The sequence below is a fragment of the Rhamphochromis sp. 'chilingali' genome (assembly GCF_963969265.1).
Source record: "Rhamphochromis sp. 'chilingali' genome assembly, chromosome: 17".
Taxonomy (NCBI): Eukaryota; Metazoa; Chordata; class Actinopteri; order Cichliformes; family Cichlidae; genus Rhamphochromis; species Rhamphochromis sp. 'chilingali'.
Window position 1 is genome coordinate 13,183,088 of NC_137944.1, and position 23,906 is coordinate 13,206,993.

The 23,906-nt window shown below is 41.2% G+C and overlaps 1 protein-coding gene across 1 annotated transcript; it reads right to left on the reverse strand.

The window, feature by feature from the left end:
- Positions 1-16,806: 16,806 nt before the first annotated feature.
- On the reverse strand, positions 16,807-19,470 carry LOC308384898 (G2/M phase-specific E3 ubiquitin-protein ligase-like). Its single transcript, XM_080863535.1, has 6 exons — positions 19,394-19,470; positions 19,092-19,273; positions 18,812-18,984; positions 18,629-18,712; positions 18,306-18,520; positions 16,807-18,171 (listed from the first exon to the last, which is right to left on the reverse strand). Exons 1-6 carry the CDS (start codon positions 19,440-19,442, stop codon positions 17,915-17,917), a joined length of 960 nt encoding a protein of 319 aa, XP_080719661.1. The 5' UTR covers positions 19,443-19,470; the 3' UTR covers positions 16,807-17,914.
- Between the last annotated feature and the right edge of the window lie 4,436 nt (positions 19,471-23,906).

Here is a 23,906-nt window from a genome sequence, read left to right on the forward strand (position 1 = left end):
TTCTCCTCTCCTCCTCACCCTTATCTTCCCTGCTTAGCCTCTATGTCCTTGTCCTGTCTTGCGTGCATTACTTTCCCTGGAACAGCCTCTCACTGTCGTTCTCTAAACCTAAAAGAGAATTATGGATTTGATCAACTGGTCCCTGAGTGCTATTGACACCCTTTTCTCAACGAGAAGTCGGGGCTCGGGAGAGCCTGAGTGCCCTGGAGGGACTTTCCCTGCCGGTTACACGATGGACGGGTGGCAGAACTGGAGGACCGTGTGCCTGGCGGGACTGTCGATCGAGGACGCTGAAGATATCTACCTATTCGGAACCATGATAACAGGGTTCATGCTGATCGGCGTTGGCCTAGCCCTGCTTTATCGGAGAAATAAGAGAGCGGAACCGGCTGTTCAAACCCCCACATGGCTGCCCGCTGGATTCGAAGCGCGGGGACGAGGTGCGACCTCTCACAACGAACGTAATATGGTCAACACCTTGGAGACGCTTACTGCTGCTGTGAAGGCTCAAAACAACACCATTGAGCGTATGAGGGGAAACATCAGAGACAGGCCTGCTCAAAATGACACCCTTGAGCGACAGTTGGAAAACATCGCGGAACGGATCACTGCAGTTGTGAAGTCTCAGAATCAAAAGACTGACAACACCTTGGAACTGAAGTTTGATACCATCATGGGGAGGCTCGCAGCTCTTCAACGCGAAGTTGAGGGACCTGTCTCAGAGTGCTAAAATTCGAGCTGCTCACAAAACAGAAATTAACAATATTCAACATTCGGACACCACGGCGCCAGCTGCAGGCCCAAGGCTGGAGCCCACCAAAACAACTCCCTGATAACGACTGTGTGATGACTATTCTTCCCGTCCCATGAAGGCCACCTGGGTTGGCTGGCAGACTGTTTACTTAGCCTGATAGAGCGAAGGACACTGTCTCCGCTGAACTCTGGACACGCACACACATACACTTACACTGATAAGCACACACTCATCCCCCCTCCCTTCCAAACGCCTTCGATGCTTGTTTCCTGAAGGGGCAGCACGGCGGGTCTGTGTGCCGCGCTGGAATGGTAGCGCTGTGCAGGGTGGCTGCTGTGTTCGCTTCGGATTACTCCTCAACCCCCACCCACCCCTGTGGCTTGTCATGTCTTCACAATGTTGTGCTGTGGACATTTATGTGCTTCTTGTGCAGAGGAGTTTTTTTGTTTCCTGTTCTCATGCTGTCCTACCATGGAAGCATAGCATGAGTAGGGGTCTCTTTTTTTCCTCTTGTACTTTCCCCAGTGTAGTGTACATTTCAATGTTTTTTTCTGATTCTACCAATCTCTGACCTGTATCCCCATGTAATGTTTGTGCTATATGTGTAAGGTCGGGGGGGGGGGGTCCTATTTCACTGCAGGGCAACCTGCATGTGACGAATAAAGCTTTGATTGATTGATTGATTGATTGAACTCATTAAGTGGCGTGTTTTGTTTGAAGTGTTGGCTCCTTTTCAAGCATTAACAGAACTACATGCCATGCAGGAGTTAAAGTTGGCGAGAACAATCGACACCAACGTTCCAGCACCTTCACTAAATGAGTAATTAAGTCTGGTAGGCCCAACCACTGTGAGAGATGGCTGCCCCTTCCTGAACCTGCTGCTCCAGAGGTTTCTTCCTGTTAAAAGGGAGTTTTTCGTTTTTCCTTCCCACTGTCACCAAGTACTCACTCACATGTGCTTGTTGGGGTTTACACTTTAAGATTGTGGCATTATACAGTGGGGCAAAAAAGTATTTAGTCAGCCACCGATTGTGCAAGTTCCCCCACCTAAAATGATGACAGAGGTCAGTAATTTGCACCAGAGGTACACTTCAACTGTGAGAGACAGAATGTGAAAAAAAAAATCCATGAATCCACATGGTAGGATTTGTAAAGAATTTATTCGTAAATCAGGGTGGAAAATAAGTATTTGGTCAATAACAAAAATACAACTCAATACTTTGTAACATAACCTTTGTTGGCAATAACAGAGGTCAAACGTTTACTATAGGTCTTTACCAGGTTTGCACACACAGTAGCTGGTATTTTGGCCCATTCCTCCATGCAGATCTTCTCGAGAGCAGTGATGTTTTGGGGCTGTCGCCGAGCAACACGGACTTTCAACTCCCGCCACAGATTTTCTATGGGTTTGAGGTCTGGAGACTGGCTAGGCCACTCCAGGACTTTCAAATGCTTCTTACGGAGCCATTCCTTTGTTGCCCGGGCGGTGTGTTTTGGATCATTGTCATGTTGGAAGACCCAGCCTCGTTTCATCTTCAAAGTTCTCACTGATGGAAGGAGGTTTTGGCTCAAAATCTCACGATACATGGCCCCATTCATTCTGTCCTTAACACGGATCAGTCGTTCTGTCCCCTTGGCAGAAAAACAGCCCCATAGCATGATGTTTCCACCCCCATGCGTCACAGTAGGTATGGTGTTCTTGGGACGCAACTCAGTATTCTTCTTCCTCCAAACACGACGAGTTGAGTTTATACCAAAAAGTTCTACTTTGGTTTCATCTGACCACATGACATTCTCCCAATCCTCTGCTGTATCATCCATGTGCTCTCTGGCAAACTTCAGACGGGCCTGGACATGCACTGGCTTCAGCAGCGGAACACGTCTGGCACTGCGGGATTTGATTCCCTGCCGTTGTAGTGTGTTACTGATGGTGAGCTTTGTTACTTTGGTCCCAGCTCTCTGCAGGTCATTCACCAGGTCCCCCCGTGTGGTTCTGGGATCTTTGCTCACCGTTCTCATGATCATTTTGAGCCCACGGGATGAGATCTTGCGTGGAGCCCCAGATCGAGGGAGATTATCAGTGGTCTTGTATGTCTTCCATTTTCTGATGATTGCTCCCACAGTTGATTTTTTCACACCAAGCTGCTTGCCTATTGTAGATTCACTCTTCCCAGTCTGGTGCAGGTCTACAATACTTTTCCTGGTGTCCTTCGAAAGCTCTTTGGTCTTGGCCATGGCGGAGTTTGGAGTCTGACTGTTTGAGGCTGTGGACAGGTGTCTTTTATACAGATGATGAGTTCAAACAGGTGCCATTCATACAGGTAACGAGTGGGGGACAGAAAAGCTTCTTACAGAAGACGTTACAGGTCTGTGAGAGCCAGAGATTTTCCATGTTTGAGGTGACCAAATACTTATTTTTCACCCTAATTTATGAATAAATTCTTTACAAATCCTACCATGTGAATTCATGGATTTTTTTTCACATTCTGTCTCTCACAGTTGAAGTGTACCTCTGGTGCAAATTACTGACCTCTGTCATCATTTTAAGTGGGGGAACTTGCACAATCGGTGGCTGACTAAATACTTTTTTGCCCCACTGTATATATATAGAATATAAACCAGCTTGAGGCCGGTGATTTTGCTATATATAAACGAATATATATGAACTGAGTTAATACATAATACTTTTGAGCCCCTGTAATGGTGACATGGTGCATGTTACTTATATTCTCAGGCATCCTGAACAGGCCACTTTTATAATACCAGCAAACATTATGGTTTCTAGTGCAATTTGGCACACATTGTTCCTATCTTTTCCAGGGAGAGAGAAACATTTGAGATATAGAAAGATGTAAGAAAAAGAGAGCAAGAGAGGAGGATGAGAGATTATTTTCAAAAGAAAAGCCTACCCAGCAAAGATCGTTTGATAACCTGGAAAACATCCTAATTTATTTTGTATGTGTGTATGTATGTATGTATGTATATATGTACGTACGTATGACTGGGATCTAAAATGTTGGCTCTATGCATATAGTGTTGATAAAGTTTTTTGCATTATTTAACGGCAGCATAAAAACCTGGTTTACTACAGTTTAGTGCAGGCTAAACTGGTTAGTTTGCAGTACTGTGCTGTGAGACTGGATTAAGGGTAGCAGGAATCAATTTAAATTTAAAGTGATGATGCTGATTAGATTCACAGGCTGAATTTTACATTTTATAATTGCTTTATACTATCAAGGGGTTGGAAATCAGCCACTACCGCTCACAAAACATCCGCTTGTATCTTCTTGGATTTCCAGTTGGCTAAATCCACAAAGAACGGGGAATCTCAGAGCAGCAGCCTCACAGGTCAGCTGATCACAGGCGATGCGCAAAGTAAAATCTACTGGAGCTAACAATGCAAATTATGATGTGATTTCTTTCCAAGTGATTCTATTCCACATGCTGCACAGCTACACCCAATCTTAGGGTTCCCCCATCTGCCAAATCCCGCTTTAACCCCTGCTGGCAAGTAGCACAGCCTGTTAGTGAAATTGTGTGTACTCTAGGTGCAAGCTTGCTAGCCTTATCTGGTAACTCAGCACTTTGGCCTCTCATCTAAATGTCTTCTTTTTTTTCCACTCTGTCCTGTGAGAGCTCACTTTTTTCGAAGAGGTCGGACCCGGCCTCTTTCTTGTTTTGCTTGTTTGGCATCTTCTGTGGATCCCACAGGTTCTGTTCATCTGTTTATTGTCAAGGTCGGGAAAGAAAGTGGAACTTTACTATGTTGTAAAAAGTGGTGAGAGAAAAGCTAGAAGAGGGTAAAAGGAAAACTCAGAGCTGGATGCTCCTACCATTCATCTTAAAATCCTGTACTATCCTGAGCCCCTTTTTCAAAGTGCAGATATACTGTAATTATCGCATATTCTAAATTGTAAACATGTACCGCTGACTATTATCCATCCAGAAACTGATGCCTTTGTAAATGTATTTGTCAAAGAACATTAGTCCTAAATAATGTATCCTGCAGGGTTCTCTATAGAATGCAGAGTTTAAATAATGAAAAAGATGATTTAAAATCACAAATCAAATTATGTAATCTATTATTTAACGGTTCCTGTTTAGCAAGGGGCTTCCAAGTACAGACTAAATGCTAAATGTACTTTTTAAATTTACTATGAAGCACTGGCAAACAGATTTGATGGATAACATCCGAGAAGTTGACTTCTACAGAAAATCATCCTCAGCAGCTGCCCCTTGGCTTTTTTTCACTGTCATTCACCGAGTCTGGACCTTTCTTAGAGTTGCTGCCGGCTGTTGGGACAGATGTCTCTGGTTGTCACTCGGAATGGGGTTTCAGTGGGGCTTGAGAGAGCTGGAGGTGAAAAGCACCAAGGCCATCAAGTGCAGGATGTAAAAGTAGCCCACTGGGGGTATCACCTGTTCCAAATGGAATAGTGGAGAGCAAATGAGAAGGGTGGGCTGGAAGGAGAGGGGTGAAATGGAGGGTGAGGAGGATGAAATGAAGCACAGAAAAGAGCGTTTGGTGAACATGTGTCATGCACAGCTGCTGTCTTGGTGCCTGCCGGAAATGCTCGAGGCTCTAAGCCTCCACTGTGGAGACCACAGTGAGGAAGGGGTCAGGGAGGCATGCAGAAAGGGAAGTCAAAGGTTCTGTGTGGGTGAAGAAGATATGGAAGAGAGTGAGGTCATAAAGGTGTAACAAGACTGCAGGGTGATGGAAAAAATATAAAAGTACTATGTCCAGAAAAAACAAAAAACAAAAGAGTTTTTGTCTTTATATGAGTTGAAATCACACACCTGTCCCAGCAGACTCATAGTCTTTAATAACTTTTGCTCATTCATGTCCGCCAGCAGTATCACTCCATGTGGACCGGGTCTGCAGATTTATGAGGCCAGGTTGGTGAGTGGTACGGGAGATGAGTCAGGGAATGAGCAGAAGATGATTTGGGTAAAGCTTCTGTTGCTCTCCCAAAGGTCCTCCTGATCATCACAGTTCCCCTGTAGAGACTATGAGTCAGCTCAGTGCTTCTTTGATCCTGTCACATGCTCATCGTGTCACACAGAGAGGGACGTGGGCACCAGGGTAGAACACACACGCACACACTCGTGCACTGAGTACCCACACAGTTCCTCTGGTAAAATATGATCTTTGCTGACATTTAGGTCTGTTGTCATCACTCTAGTGGTTGTGTCATGTTGGCAAATAGCTTTGAATTCGTGTGTGTGTGTATGTGTGTGTGTGTGTGTCTGTCTGTGTGCACGCTCATGAGAGTAGGTAGGTGTTTTTGCGCCGTATGTCTTACTGTGTTGGTAAATGACCCTTGGAGATCTCCGGGACCTGATTCTGCTCCACATGAGAAAAAGGCATCCTGTAATTCTTACAGATAGATCTCCTCATTCTTAGTGATGTAACATTTTCGGTATTCTTTGTGAATACAAAGGGTTTTGATACCTAATTGATACCAAATTTTCAAACAAACTTGGAGTAACCCTTAAAGGTTACGCTATGTGACCGTCTGCGGTAATGTATAATGACTTGAAAGAAATATAACAGGAATAACTTCTCAGCCTCAGGTTTCCAGCTGTCCGTGTCCATGTCCGCAGCCAAGTGGCTTAAGACAAAAAAAGCAGGTATAGCCTTTTAATGAGAAGTTGGGCTGCAAGGAGGCTGTATGAAGGCTGAAACTGCTTGAGTAGTGCACCCCATATGAGATTTCCAAGTTGGAGTCTCGAAAGGGCAGAAACTTTATCATCAGCTGATGTGGGCTGAACCAGGCTTGCTTGCTGAGCTGAAGCCTACTTGAAGTTGTGCTATACTCAGTTGTTATAAGCAAATTTCCTTTGGACAGAAGTGTAGCAGAAAATTAATAAACTCTTGAGGGCCATCCACACAGAAAGCAATTTGCAGTGATGTGGCAACTGGAGTCCACAGAAAGTCAATGACATGTGACGACTTCAAGCAATGACAGGTGAAGCGAGCGTGTTCCGAGTTGAACTTTTCTCAGCCTCGAGGCGAGTGACTGGAATGACTCCCAATGAGATTGAACAATACTACTGATTGGAAGATGACAGGGTAGTAAATACATTAGAGAACTGCCTTGTGTGGACACTCCTTCAGTACTATGTTCCTATCAAATCCAGTGTCTGCATTTATTCTGCATTAAAGACATCGGATTTACATTCAATTATTTTCAGATTAAAGTTTGAAAATATTCTTAGGTTTACTCTTAATTTTTGGAACCGCTATAGGTTCTTTGAGTTGTCCAATACATGCAGTAAAATCAAGATTTGCTTGAAATGCTGTCTCTTAAAATCTAGTATAAAACAAATGGGTGAAGAAGAGCAATTCTTCAAAACATTCACCTCACATAGCCAAATCTGTAAAACTGCCAAAGGAAGCTTAAAAAAAGACAGAAAAATAGCTTAAGAACAGAAAATACCTTCACAGGGTTTATCTTTTTCATTTTATGAGAGAAATACTGATAGAAATTTCTTTCTGAAAATGGATTGCACATCCAAAACTAAGTAATGCTAAGTAAGTATGCTGGTCAGCCCTGATCTTCTGTCAGTGTCCTTCTCCCAGGTGTTGTAGAATCCATGTCAACACACATTGTTCTTTCTTTGCTTCTTTTCTTCAGTACCTCACCTCACCAGGTCCTTGATGCCAACCCACAGACAAGTGAAACTGAGCAGTTTGGAACATGAGGGTATTCTGTGTGTACGTGTGTGTGTGTATGCCTGGATGTGTATGTGTGTGTGTGTGTGTTGACCCACTTTCACACAGGGAGAGAGACCGAGAGAGGTAGAGCTGTGAAAGTTCTTCCCCCTTCCTTCCTTTTCTCTACCTCCGCTGACTCTCCCTCGCTGCCCCGGCATCCAAGGGATGCAGCGGTGACTATGGCAACACTGCAGCAGTGAGCAGATCAGACTCCTTACTCTCGCGCCGTTTTTTTTTCTTCCTTTCCTTTCTGTCTTCTTACACTTTTTTTTTCTCACTCCTGTTTGTCAGCTCAAGGCTGTGTCACGGGTCTGCATCTAGATGTTGTCTTTATAATTACAAAGATCCCTATCTTCTGATTTATTTAGTATGCCTGCACTGGGACTTTGCTCAGCAGTAAGCCTCTAATTTAGCCTAATTTGCATTAGGCTTTTTATTTCCTACATTTTTTTTTCCCAGTGCGGTGGATATTCAAAAGGCTGACGTAAATACGACATAAAGTTCAACTTCAACACGTACAAATTGTTGTAGGAGACAAAACTCTGAGGTTGCATCCCACTTCACTCGCAGTGTGAGAAAGAATGCGGGTTGATTGCCACTACAAAAGGTTTTTTCAGGGGGGGGAAATCATGAGGATGCTGTCCTGAACAACCTGTTGTCGCAGAGGGATGATGTCGTGCTGCTGACTCTTGCTCGGCCCACTTGTGATTCCTAGATAACACCGCATCTGAGACTATTCTCTCCTGTGTTTCGTGTGTGTGTGTTGTGTGTGAGTGTGTCTGTGTGCCTACCATCTAATTGGCACAGCAAAGCCACCCCTGCCCAGCAGTTTGAAGCTGAGGACTCCTGGCAAAGACAGAAGGGCTTTTGGGACCTGCAACCGTATGAATTTTTCATTCACTTGCCTCTGCCAACTCTCGCCCCTCTTTCTCTCCCTTTATCTCGGTCTCACTAGGCTGCTCCCTCTCTCACTGACAAGTATTGTCTCTTGCTCAGTCTCCAATAGCACACCTGGTACCTGCGCAAGCGGAGAGAGTAAACACAAAAGCAACCCCCACGCTACCCCCACAGCCCTGATGAAACACTCCCTCAAACGCACCGTGTAGCCTGCAGATGGAGTAAATGGCTCCTAGACCACGGTGGCTGGTATTCTACATTCCCATGTTTTGTTTTTTTTAAATCTCCCTCCTCCTTCTCAGGGTCCCTGAGGCTGGGTATGTAGAGAGAGGGCAGATGAATGGAAAGGAATCCATTCTGCAGGGCAGTGTTAGCAAAAACAAGGGAAAAAAATACACGAGAATGTGAATGAATTCACACTGGAATTGCACTGAAGGCACTACAGAAAAGAGTAAGCACTGCATCGGCAAACGCACAACCTATCCTAGCCGGTAGCCGCAAATCTCATCCCTCTGCGTAGCACTTTGTGTAGTCATTGGAGGGGTGCTGGCAAATATTTAAAAGCGAGATGACATCCACTGTGCGATTAAGTCCTTTCTGCGCTAAGTTACCTTGACGAGATGGCAGATGAAAGAGTAAACAAGGATTTTTTTTTTCCACTTTTTGTCATCTTCCTTATGCGTCACTTCTGCATCCGTGCACACACAACAGACAAAAACAATGACTGCGCGAGACAACCTGACATGTCCTTTTCATGGGCCAGAAAATAGAGCTGTCAAGTGGCGGTGGCACAGACAAGCCACTGAATCTGGATGGATTCCTCAAGCAAAATTGACTTTCCGAAAGCAGTTGAACACACAGGCCATGACATTTTAGATCTCAGCTCCAGAGACATTTAAGATCTCAGTGGGTGACATGTTACCTTTGCCCATTGTCTGTGCTTGAATCTATATGGCTTGGCAGGTCCCGGAGATACAGGTAATGCCCAACATGCAACGATCCTGTGTTATGTTAGTGTGGAACATGTGTGAGATGGGCACTTCTGTGGAGCTCTGCACGGTGCTCGTCTTTGCGTGAGTCTTGGGAGAAGCGGTTGCCTTCACATGCTCAGTGCATTCTTTAAAAAGTTAGGAGTTTCCCTTGATCAATTATTGATCCTTTGATCAATAATTGATCAAAGGATCAATAATTTACAAAACACTGCCAAAAGTCACGAGTGTGTATTGTGATTCATGGTGTTCATGTGTATGAAAGTGTGTTTCTGACTATGCGGCACTGAAAGAGAAAACAGAGGGGCATGGAGAGAGGGAAAGGATGAAGCAACAAAGGTATAAATGAGGAAAATAGGGATGGGGAGCACATGTGCATGTGGCTTCACAGCGAAAATGAGATGTGTTTTACCTGTTTCGTGATATGCTCTGTGGGGAGAGGGATTCCAAAGGCTCCTTTGGAAAAATGACACAGAATTTGTCACATGCTCTACGGTGTACAAGTAAGATATATTACATTCAAATCAGAACACGTTCCTATATCCCAGTAAATCACAATGGATGCTGTCAGACTGTCACACAGGATTTGTTCTATTATTAAGTGACTAGGGAGCAGATCCAAGTCCTGTAAATCATGCTGCAGAGAAAATCTGAAATTATACCCTTTTAAATACAGGTGGTACGAGTCAAATTTGTAGGAGACAAGGCTGGACTGGGACAAAAAATCGGCCCGGGCATTTTGACTAGAGACTGGCCCACCAGGATAAAGATTGAAAATGTGACGTCATTCAGGGGTAAAACCACAAAGGATTCTGGGAATTTGTGGCAAGAGGTACTAGCGCACGCAGGCTTTCAATTGAACTCAGTTACACAGCGATAAAAAGAAACCCAAAAAATGGCAAGAAGCTGTTGTATTATTAACTGCAATAGCCGGTCGCATGGCAGCCACGGGAAGCCGACGGGTAAAGAGATCGTTTTTTGTTTTTTTTTATCGGATTATGTCGTTGAAGAGAAATTTTTTAAGCCATGTTTCCGAAGTAAAAGCTGACGGATGGTCTGGATATACCAAATATAACATCTCAGAACACTCCAGCTCACAGGTTAGTCTGCTCCAAGCATTCCCACAAAGGTCAGAGTTTTGTAGTAGTTAATGCGTCATTTTTCTTAACATAATTGGTGAAATAGGTTACAAGCAAGTCTAGCGCTGAACAGAAATTGTCGCGCTATGCTCCTTTGTTTATTGTGCATAAATAGTGAATTGTCCTGACACAATATTGCGTTTCGCTTCTGTTATTACCATGGTACATTGACAAAACCATATACTTTTATTCACAGGCTAAAACAGTTGTTTTGTATCACTAATTGTCCAGTGCGATTACAACATACAATATTATTGTCACTGCTACATTTCTGTAACGCGAACCAGAAATTATTTCCACTACTAATTAATTACCGTTGAGCTCAAAGGTTATATTAATAAACTGTTAACGAATGTGTATTTATGACGACGATTTGTGAGACTGGTAAACTTACCTTTGTTCGTACGATGGTCTTTCGTTCTACACGGTGCGTTTCAAGGTCCTGTACCCATCCGTCAACTGTACCTGGGCTTGTTGCAGTGACCTGAAGTTACTAAACTTCATGAGTGTGTGCACTCACTCCAAGAACCGTGTAATTATAAATCTGAGCGTGGTGAAAATTGGGCAGCACGCTAACGTCTTTTGTCCACTCTGTGTGCTCGTAAGGGTCTAACCCTTTCACTCTGATTTTTCCTCGTATCTTTTCTTTGTCTTTTCGTCGAGTCTGTCTTTGACCGGCCTTGTTCTCCTTTTGTTTTGTACATTCCTTTTTTGTGCGGCAAAGAAAAAACAAGAAGGTATTGGAACCGGAGAATGAACGTTTTGCGGTGCTGCAAATTCTTGCATTTGATGCAGTACTTGGATTGTTTTGCCAAGAGTTCCCGGCATGCAATGCACGAAAATCACGTGATTGCTAAACAAGGGGGAGGCACCCTCCCCCTTGTTTAGCAATTACGGCCTCCTCGGCTGTAATTGGTCCAGCCCATAGTCGATCATGACCAATTGGCCAATCCAACACCTTTCATTATATATACCCTTCCTAAAAAAAAAAATTAAAAAAATCCATCGGCCCATAAAAACAAAAAATCGCCAGCGGCCCACCAGGCAAATGCCCGGTATGCCCGATGGCCAGTCCAGCTATGGTAGGAGATGTTACTTTCAATCAAGATGACTTGCCAGTTTAAAAGTTGCAGGATGCCACAGGTTGGACTTAAGCTGCAAGTATGCATGAGAACGAAACACCAGGCAGGATGAACCTTATGAAAGAAGATACGTGATTTCATCTAAATAATGAATCAGTCTCACTCATTGTCACATTTATTTTTTATTTAGGCATCAGTGCATTTTGTCCCAGGCCTCAGACTGCTGGTACCGTAGCTCTGCTTTTGAATGAAATTACTGTTTATTGGATTTGAATACATGGCATTATTGGAACTTCTCATTGCAGCCAAGCCTGCTGTCTGTGTTTTTCTTGTTTGTTTGTTTTTAATTTCTTATCTTGTCATAATAATTAAAAGGCAGGAATTTAAAAAAAAAATGTGTGTAGCCTTAATGCATTTAATCATTTTTTTCAGTGCTGTTTTTTGTACACTTCCTGATCAGCCTACAAGACTCAGCAAAACAGCAGCATGACAGTGGATGAGCATTGACTGTGACATGGTGCAGATTACAAAACTGTTCTGTCTTTTCATTAATAAAGGCTTATACAATGTCAGCCTTTCATTTTCCATTATTTTACCACTTTCTGTTACATTTATATTGGCGTAATTATGTAGCTTGCTAAGAAAAATGTTGTTTTTTTTAAAGTACTACCTTAAACGTTACAGTGTGTGTAGTCTCACAGCTAGATTGCTGTCAGCTGAGTTCTGTTTTCTTACTCTTCCCAGTTAAAATGCATTATGTACTATGGTGGTTGCTGAAGGAAAACATATCATAATCAGCTAAGAGAGAGCAAAAACATGGCATATTTCAACTACTGTTTGTGCAAAAAAAAAAAACAAGAAAAAAAAAACCCTTCAGTTGATCCAAAATGCTATTATGACATAACTGATAGGAACTAGAAAGACAGAGTATATATATCTCATACTGTCTCCTCTTCACTGGCCAAAATCCATCTCATTACATATAGGTCTTGAATTTTCAGACTGCGTCTTATCTTATAGACCTTACAGAACCATATCACCCCAATACAGAATTTTAATTATTTTAATAATTCTATTTATTTCAAAGTAGAATGAGAAGCTGAGCCTTCAGCTTGCATGTCCACCTTCAGTGGAATCGGCCCTTGTAATGTAAATGTAATGTGTTCATTACAAGATCACGTTTTGAAAGAGTTTCATCATTTCAGTCTGGGGTTGAAAAATATAGTTCAGCGTTTGTTTGTGTTTTAAACTTAAAGTACTTGAAAAACCTTCAGACTTGGCAACTTAGCCAAGCCCACATCTGGCCTATTAACCAATAACTGATCACAGCAGAAAAGAGCATTGCTCTGGCTCATCCAGTCTGGCACCAGCTTAAGCTAATCTACCCTTACAGTTGTCAGGCCCGAGGAGGAATCATAGCAGAGTTTAGTTAATAGCAACATACCTACATGTTAGCCACAAGTAGATTAAATGTTAACTGTTTAACCATAAACCTTGTTTTTGCTGGTATAGCATTATCAAATAAAACCAGAAATGCCCTATTGTTGTCTATAAGGTTATATAGTCTGCTGTATTTCACTACAGGGAACTTTATATACTTTTGAAAACTACTTTTTGGGGATTTTGTTATTTTTTTCATGGTGACTGCTCACTGTCATGGTTGTGTGCTCCAGAAAACAGCATCCCTCCTTCTGACTATCCTAGAGGACCTGGCCAGACACACACTGCCCAAGAGACAGGCTGCCATTTTCATAAAATTAAAAATGCAACCTCAGAGAATAATCTGCATGCGCTGGTTGTGAAATACAGTATCTTTGTAGACATGTTAACTGCAAGACTAGGTTACAATGGATGCAGAAATTTCTATGCTAACATATGCAACTCTGTAACTGCAAATCTTGCAGTAAAAAAAAGTGCAGCATGCTGGCATTTGTTAATTGTCCTGTTTAAGCATTCCTGTTTTATATGCTTTGTATCTTTTTTTCAGTCTGTAATTGCACATTTTTTGCTCTGACCAGTATTATACTACAGCATAATGGCAGTATGGTGTGTATGCATATAGATCGGAATACTTAAAAATAGTACAGTATCTATTTTCATTGTAGACTATGAGGGGCCGTACAAGCCAAAATTCATACTTTGACTCTCACATACATATATTCTTCTTTCACACACATATATTTTCACTCTCACATACATATATTCTTCTTTCACACACATATACTTTCACTCTCACATACATATATTCTTCTTTCATGCACATGTATTGTCACTCTCACATACATATATTTTCACTCTCACATACATATATTGTCATCTCGCACACCTTTATTCTTAATTCATATCCATGTATATTCACTCTCACATAAATCCATTAATCTTCCTTTCACACACATGTATTCTATTTTTCTTAATGCTACATATTTTTATGTTGACATATATTTATTCTCCTTGCAGGTGCAGCCCTTTCTAGTCATACATATATATACATACCCTTTACCTTTCAACACATATATATTTGTACTCCTATACTCATATACACATACAATCCCAGTGTTTATCCTTTACCCTTGCATACATACACTCTGACATTCACATCTGCATTTCCTAACACAGGAAGTTAATCCTTTAAGCAGGAAGTTATTCTTAAACCAGAAAATGTAATACACTTGGAGAACTTACTTGACATACCCAGACCTAAACCAGAAGAACCAAGCAATGAAGCTGTTCAAAGTTGTCCTGCTTTCTTTGCTAGTATTGCAGTTAATTTGTCGAGTAAGTAGTAATGAAAATGACATTAGAACTTTTTTAAATAATGTATTAGAATGTTTGGAACAAATTCAAAGAGAAGCTACAGATTCTTTTGTTCGTCAGAGGCTCCATAGAGAACTTGGTGATCACATTCAAACCTTATCTGGAATTTTGTCCATCTCAAGATTTGTTGACGATGCAAGAAATAGAGAAGCAGTGAATACATTACAGTCCTTAAATGGATGGCTAATTTTTTTACTGACTGCTTATGAAACCAGACAAGGAACTACATCTGAGAACAGACTTGTCTTGCTACCTCCACCTCTCATGACTTGCTCTCAAGGTCGACCGCGATACAGCATTTCAAGAGAGCAAATATCTCATTTAGTATCTCTTGGAATGAACTGGCAAAGCATTGCAACATGCTTAGGGGTTAGCTCCCGTACTCTGTACAGGCACAGAGAGGACCTTGGCATTGAGCCACTGACTTATGCAACATTATCCGATGAAAACCTGAACAGGGTTGTTAGGGAAATCCTTCAGTATACCACAAATGCAGGTGAACGATATGTGCATGACAGCTTGAGATCACGTGGGTTACGAATCCAAAGGTGGCGTGTAAGACAAAGTCTACAAGAAATTGAGCCCTTTGGACGTTCCCTCAGAAGACGCAATGCAATACGTCAACGACTGTACAGTGTTCCTTTCCCCAATCAGTTATGGTGAGAAAATTCTAACAGAAAAACAGTCCTGATTCTAAGTCTATAGCGAAATGGATTATCTAAAGCAAAATAACTCATTGTTTTATTTACTCAAACGTGTGCATATCCTTGACCATGTCATAGTTTCCCCATACATAACTTCTACTTATTTCATTTTTCTATAGGCATATAGATGGAAACCACAAACTTGTGAGATGGAGGATGGTGTTCCATGGCTGTGTGGATGGTTTCAGTAGAACCATCATCTACCTTGCGTGTTTAGATAACAACAGGGCATCAAGTGTTTTGTCACTGTTCATGGTTGGTGTTCAGAACTTTGGAATGCCATCCAGCGTGAGATGTGATCATGGACTAGAAAACACTGGTGTTGCCCGTTTCATGCTTTACAGGCAAGGACTGAACAGGCATAGTGTTATCACTGGCAGGTCTGTGCATAATCAAAGAATTGAGCGATTATGGGCAGAATTAAATCGAGTGGTCTCATATCATTTTGTTAATCTTTTCAATTTTATGGAGGAGCATGGTGTATTAGATTCACTTAATGAGGTCCATTTATTTTGTCTTCATTATATATATTTGCCACGTATTCAAAGAGCTGCCACAGAATTTCAGAACCAGTGGAATAACCATGGACTTTCAACACAAGGAGGGCAAACCCCTCTTCAGCTGTGGCAAAGGGGCATTATCAACAATGCAGGAATACATAACCCAAATATGAATGGTATTTGTGAAAATGACTTTGGTATTGATGAATGCAGACCACTGCCAGAGCTGGAGACAAACAATAATGTCGTTGTTCCATCAATTAACATTTCCATCAGTGACACCATGATGGTTACACTTCAACAGACCTTTGATCCATTTGAAGATGATGGCAATAACGGTATAGATTTATTTTGCAACCTTGTTCGTTTTCTTGAGAGACAATCCTAAAATATCAACAAGGCCTCTGGAGAAATTTCATTTACTGTAATTGTGGTTGTGCAGCTTAAAAAGAATACAGTGCCAAGACTGTTGTTAGTTCAGTATTATTAGAAGTTTAGTCACAGCTTTAAATTTCAAGAATGCTACTATCAACCTTTACATGCATGTTTACGGTTTGTATACAATTTTAAAGAATTTATGAGTTGTATTATGTGAGTGTGTTGAGATTTTACAACCATGTTTTGTTTTAAAACACCTTGTTAAAAGAAAAAATAAATTTGTGCAACCACATTTTATTGAGGTTTTTGGTCATCACAATCACCAGATGTATTGTCTTGGAACAAGATGACTCAAACTGATAACATTAACATTAATACAGTCATACAGTCAATACATCAAACATGGATCACTGATCAAATAGAATAGAAGTGTCAGATAAACAATATTGAAGAACACCAGAGAATAAAAGCAACAAACAAGTACAAACCTAGAAAACAAAAATAATCACAATGCACATAAATTAATGCAATGAAAAAATTATTATTGAATTATGTTAGTATATATAACTATTGTATACTTGTAGAATGGTACCCTGACAAGCAAAAAACTTGAAGCAAATGAACATTTGTTAAAAGGTCAATGCAAAAACAGAGCCTCCAATCACAAAATAGGTGGGTGACATATGAAATATGGCAACATAAAGTAAATTCAGCTTGGTCTCAAGCGTGTTAATTGGTGTTTTAGGTGGAACATTTTGAACATTTGTTTGATTTCTGGGAAAGAAAATGCAATGATATTCAAAACACCCCCCCCCCCCCCCTCTCTTAGAATTACTTAATGGTTGACACTCATTAATTTAACTGAGTGCAAAATAGGGCTGCCACAAACGATTATTTTGATAGTCGACTAGTCACCGATTATTTTTGCGATTAGTCGACTAATCAGATCATCATCCATTAGACGTAAAACTACAGCTTATTGCACCAGCAGCATCTGCTCTTATATAACTATCATTAGCTTACAGCTTTAAGTGTTTAAGGTCTGTGCTAACTAAAAATAAAGACAAGATGATAGTTTATTGAATTTTAATGAAATTTGCAGATTGTTTCAGTGAAGATTAATAAACTCCTTGCTATCTAAAATATAACAGGACACTGGAGTATATTCTGGAGCATCTCACACTTCTGATAATCAGCTGTCTGCTTGACGTTTATTCAGCTGTGTAAAAACTATAACTTTAATCTCAGACAAACTGATTTACTCAGGAACAAATAAAATACTAAAAAAAAAAAAAGCCAAACAATAACATTTTAAGTTATCTAAGTGACTCATATATATTTAACCTGAGTAGCGAAAGACGGCGGTGGGTTTGAAAACGATTTGCGGGGAGTCCGGTGTTCTCACGGCGCTAGTGAGCCTAGCCCCCGGCTCGCTAACGAGCTAGTGGGTAACAGATGTCTCCGAAAACGTCGGAGCGCTTTTGAAAATATGTGGTGTCCTGATAAACTGAGCAGATATTTGAGGTTTACACAGCTACATTCTCGCCTGAAAATATGTTAAACGTTTATTTTGTGACCCAGAAAGAATAATAAGAGTAACATTAAAACTAACTAGCTGCCGCCATTGTTGGAAACTGCGCCGGGCCGCGCTATGAATTCTGGGACACAGCTGCTTCTTCTTCTTCTTCTTCGGGGTTTAACGGTAGCTGACATCCTTGTACATGCAGTGCTGCCATCTTCTGTTTCAGTCCGTTATTACACTCTTAAATCCTGCCACTTATTCCTGCGTCTTTTGTGATCGTACAAAGTTTCAAACGACGCGTCGACTATTAAATCAGTCGTCGACGATTTTGATAGTCGACGTAATCGTGACTAGTCGACAAATCGTGGCAGCCCTAGTGCAAAACTCAGATTAGCATACTAACCTGACCAGGAATTAAGCTATTCCAAAACCATGTGTATTACCTAATGCAAAGTCCATATTCTCCTGAAAGTCTTTGTAAGAGGTATGAAGTGGTAACTTTAAACAATTGATGCACGTGTTTGCAATGGGTAGTTTAGACATGGTTTGTGCATCTGGCTCTTGGTGAAGAAATTCAATGGACGGTTGTGGAGAGAAGCCAATTGGTGGAACAGTGTTGGCTCCAGTGGCGAAGGCAAAAATTGTCCCCAGCTTCTGTGTTCCGTCTTGATCTAAAGGAAAAGCAATACTGTCAAAAATGGCATTAAAGACAAAAAACACAGCAAGCATTTCTACTTTTAACTGATTCAATGAAAAGATGCACTGCATTATAAATTGAACACAATGCTTAAAACGCTAAATTTACCTTCTGCATCTGCTAGGTAGTCTCTCCAGAAACTAATGACAACTGCTTCAGCCTGCCTTTTATTGCTCCCAGCCGGAGAAAGGCGGATGGTAAAGAGGCTGTCAAGAAGGTCAGCTGTAAGCACTGAAGGTGACCAGCATAGAAGGGTGCGAAAACTCTCTGGGTGATCTTGGATTTTGTCCAGCACCTCAAGTGTCCGTAGTCCATCCTGAAATCTAAATGATAATCAGAATTACCTTTAAAATCACAAATCACATCAAAAATGAATGGATCCAAGAAGTATAATCTAAAACATATGAATTTATATATACAATAATTTTTACTTCAGATTATTCACATCATCAAAAGTGTATATCCCAAATCTGCATTTTTCATGTGATGCTGTCACCTTTGGAGGCATGGTGTACCTACACATAAAGAAATGTCACACAAAATTCCCAGAATACAAGGCAATCAGCATGGGTTTGAGTTACTTATTGGACAACAATAAATACATACATACATACCTTTCAAATGGACCACGGACTCTGTGTATTACTTGGAACATGATAATGTCATGTATAAGCAGATCCTTGTCTTCCAGCCTCCGTAGCGGCCTCAGGCAGCCAGCATTGGCTAAGTATTCCTGAAGTGGCTCAGTTGCTACTATCAGATCTTCAAAGGATTTACACTCTTTAACCTTCAAATAAAAAAATAAAAAATTAATGGGCCCCAATTAATACATGGAGTAGAACGAAATGCACACAATACTAAAACATTATCCAACAACTGACAAATCAGTTTTACCCTTTTAATTTTTTCACGCAGGTCACTATCGGCAACATCTTCTAAAACTGGTTCAGCCAAATCTGGGCCATCAACAAGGCAAGAGAAGAGTGTTGGGGACAGAAAGCCTGCTGGTGGACCACCATGTACAAGGCTTACTGCAATGGCTCTGCCTGCAATGAAGTACCTGTCCTCCCTCATGGCTAGAAATAATGAAAAACATTACATGTCAATAGATGCATGAAAGCGCTTGACAAGAACTTCATAAAAATGATTTTTTTATTGCATTACTCCAGGGATATCAGCCTAAAATCAATACATACCAGCACTATCAAGCGCCAAGTTCATTTTGCCTTCTTCACCCTCAAACATTGGAGACAGGGGCAAAGCTTCGATCAGAAGTCTTAGAAGTCAACAGCCTCTTCAGGTACTCCCATATCGTCAGAAAACCTGACAGAAATTGTGTGGCATGGATCATATGTCGCTCGTTTAAAACCTCTAATTGCTCCATCCAGGACTGTTGATCTATTAATGTTGAACTTGCATTTCTTCTGTTGGTTTACTTTTGCAGAAAGTTCCTCCAAAATATCTTTTGCTGATACCAAACAACTTGAAGTCCTGTAGGATTAGAAAAAAGAAAAGAAAAAAAAAAGAAAAAAATATTGAAAAGGACATCAGTAAAAACATTCACATACAAGGGCTACAAGGACATACAAAGTTTTGTCAAAATCAGAATCAGCATACTTTATTAATCACCAAAGGAAATTATCATAATCATAAGCAAAATGTACAAAGGAGTATATTGCTCAGTGGCTTTTTATATTGTTTATATGTTTTGGAGAACTAGAAAGCACTAGAGCAAAGAAAAATAGTTTCAATGCACAATAAGTAAATTTCATTTCATTGTCAGATAGGCTGTTAAAAATTCGCTGCCTATTTCAAATAAAATAAAATTTGCCAGCAATACAGCATTATCATTTGACTCTGTAGACATTATTCAAAAAACTGTTTTGTTAACAGCAAATATAAATATCATATATGCATATAAATATCTGAGGATGGATTACACTCCTTCACAACACTGGTTACAGTATTGGATTGCAACAAATATGGTGTGTTTAATTGGCTACTGTAAAACATTTGTATTTGAAACTAACCTTTCGCTCTGCAGGCTTGCTAGTATAGCCTGGTTAAGTTCCTCATCATCAGAAGACATGTCAGATAGTGGAGTCATGATTGAAAGGTAGTTATCGTAGTTTACAGATTGACTGTGTGTTGATGTAGAGGGTAATGCTGAACAATGATTCTCTGGATTCCTGGTCTGGTAGGGTGAGCTTGAGGTATTTCGGCACGTCAGGACCAGAACTGGATCACTTAAAGATGCAGATGATGAGGTAGAAGGCTGACTAGTGGAAGGGTAGATTTCCAATGAAGACACTGGTAACTGGCTGAAGGAAATGTTTGTTGAAGCGCTGCTGTACTTGTGTGAGATACTACTTTCATGGGTCAAGGCAGGAGTTTCCATTAATAATGTTCCATTACAAACTGATGAGGTAGGAGATTGCGTCGGAGCAGAGATTGGTTGGAAGGCAGCTGTTGAACTGGCAAAACTGTCTGAAGATGATGAGCGCAGCTGCCTTGATGAAACAGGGTTTTCTTCACAGTTTTCCTCACTGCTGTAGCTTGTAATATCATCCTTAGAAATAAAATAATAATTATAATAATTCACATATATTGAATTTGAACATTAAATACCATATATCCAACCTCTTCTGCTTATTCTTATCAGAGGTGGGGTGGTTGGAGCCTATCCCAGCTACCATAGGGTGAGAAATTTCAAGAGTTAATAGATCTTTCTCACAATTACTTTTACATACTAGGCAGACAAAATTGTAACACATCTCCTGAACAGCAGTAGTCTTACGTTCTATAATTCACAAACAGTCCAACAGAGCAGCTGTAAATTTAGTCAATACCAGAGCTTAGGATTAACATTTTAAAAAAGGAACATTAACTTGGTACTATTCTATCCAACTACAAAAGGTGAAAGGCAAGTTTAAAAAGAACAGACATGAGAAAGTTCAAAGGTTGTTTATGCACCAATTTCTGGTCTTCATTAGGGCCCGAGCACCGAGAGTGCGAAGGCCCTATTGTATCTGCTCCGTTTCTTATTATTATTATTAGGGCCCGAGCACTGAGAGTGCGAAGGCCCTATTGTATCTGCTCCGTTGTATCTGCTCCGTTTCTTATTATTATTATTAGGGCCCGAGCACTGAGAGTGCGAAGGCCCTATTGTATCTGCTCCGTTTCTTATTAGGGCCCGAGCACTGAGAGTGCGAAGGCCCTATTGTATCTGCTCCGTTTCTTCTTATTATTATTATTATTATTATTATTATTAGGGCCCGAGCACTGACAGTGCGAAGGCCCTATTGTAATTGCTCTGTTTATTATTATTATTATTATTATTATTTCGGCAAATGAATTGGCCGTTTGAGGGCCTAAACATGCTCGAAAACTCATGAAATTTTGCACACGCGTCAGGTCTGGTGAAAATTTGCGTATTTTAATGTTCTCAGACATGGCCAGGGAAAATTAGCTCAGTAGCGCCATCTAGAAAAATGAAAAACGCGAGCCCCCGATATGGGTATGACCTACATGTTTGAAAGTCGGTACACCTATATAACGTTCAGAGTCGAACAAAAAAGTCTATTATGGCAATGTCCTAAACCCAACAGGAAGTCCGCCATTTTGGATTGAAGGTGACATTTTGGCTCTGATTTTACCGTTTCCATGCCTCGAACTTTAACGAACTCCTCCTTGGGGTTTGATTTCATAACCTTCATATTTGGTCAGTGCCAACTACACCCTTGTGCCATGTTAAATTGCGGAGCTTTTGAGTTTTCACAATACCATGAGGCCGTGGCGCCACGGCGAATTTCGATGACTCGCCATGAAAATCTTATTGCCTCTCATTTTGTCATACATTTTCTGACCTTGACCAAAGTGAACACATATGATAAGGCTCCACCCCTGAACATATTTCAACTGCCATATTTGACATCAAGGACAGCGCCACCTAGTGGGAACAGGAAATGTCATGTTTTACACTTTGGGGTACAGTATAGTGATGGGTGACATCTGCAGCCTCAAATTTCTCCAGGAAAGCCTTAAGGAGTTGGTCTTGGGTTACAGTGAAAACTGTGGCTTTTCACGAAAGGGTGTGACCTCAGCAGCATGGCGAACTTTGATATCTCGCCATGAAGAAACAAATTAGTATAACTCCATGAAATCCAGTCTGATTAGTACCAGACTTTACAGGCATGATGTCACACCCGCCCTGAACAGATTGATGTGCCCATTGTCGGAAATACGGACAGCGCCACCTAGTGGCAACAGGAAATGTCATGGCTTTAATTTTGTTGTACTGATTTTCACAGGTTCATCTTGGCCACCTCAAAAGCGGTGAATATCACCATCAGTCCCTCGTGATGCTTCAGTGCAAAAATTGTGAGTTTAAACTGAACGGCGCACCCTGGTGGCAACGCTGTTCAACATGAAAGATGAAGTGGCTTTTGAGGGTCTTCGCAAGTTTATAGAGGCTTGAAATTTGGCACACACCTCCAAATGGATGAACGCTTTGTTGGCATGTGATCATTTTCATTGAATAGCGCGAAGTGGCTCCACAGCGCCCCCTACAAAATTTCAAAACCACAGCCCCTGCTCTGTGTTCTATGTATGATTCTGAAACCTGGTAAGCTTATAGGAGATATCAAGATGTACAAAAAAGTCTCTTGGTGCAATATCCCAAATCCAACAGGAAGTCAGCCATTTTAAAATTAATGTGTAATTTTGGCAACATTTTCCCCTCTTTCCAGGCACCGTTCTTTGACGAACTCCTCCAAGGGATTTCATCATATTGAACCAATCTCCAGTGTGTGGAATCTAAAGACCTTTGTGATGTTAAATTGCGAAGCTTTTTACGTTCAGTGAAACGGGGTGGTTATGGTGGCACTTAGAGTTTGAATCACTCGCCAAAAAGCAGTAATCTGCTGTCACTCAAAAACACAATGTCCAATCTCTCCCAAAGCTCATAGGCATGATGAGACTCGAGCTAGGAAATGTTTGTTATGCCATTTGTCAGTAATGGTTAGAGCACCACCTAGTGGGACAACTATAATCATGATTGAATGAGATGAATTATTAGCTGGTGGTTAAATGCATGAATTCCATCAATGTGACATCAGATCGGAGGTGCTGGTTTTAGGTGTTGGGCGTGGTTCGACGCGCCGGGGGTGCGAGGGCCCTCATAACGCTGCTTGCAGCTTTAATTATTATTATTATTATTCACCCCAAACAAGGGCCTTTTTGAGGGCCTAAACATGCTCAAAAACTCTTGAAATTTTGCACACATGCCAGGTCTGGTGAAAAATTTTGTATTTTAATGGTTTTACTTATGAGCACTGGGAAATGGCTCTAGAGCGCCACCTATGCCTTGTTAAATGCAGCCCTACGACCACATGGTTTGAGCTACATGTATGAAATTTGGCACACATGTGTATCATTCCAAGACGAACAAAAAAGTCTGTGGGCCCATTGACGCAAACCCAACAGGAAGTCCGCCATTTGGAAGAGAAGGTGACATTTTGGCTCTAATTTTGCCATTTCCATGCCTCGAACTTTAACGAACTCCTCCTTGGGATTTGGTCCTATAAACTTCAAATTTGGACAGTGTCAACTACACCCTTGTGCCATGTTAAATTGCGGAGCTTTTGAGTTTTCACAATACCATGAGGCCGTGGCGCCATGGCGAATTTCGATGACTCGCCATGAAAATCT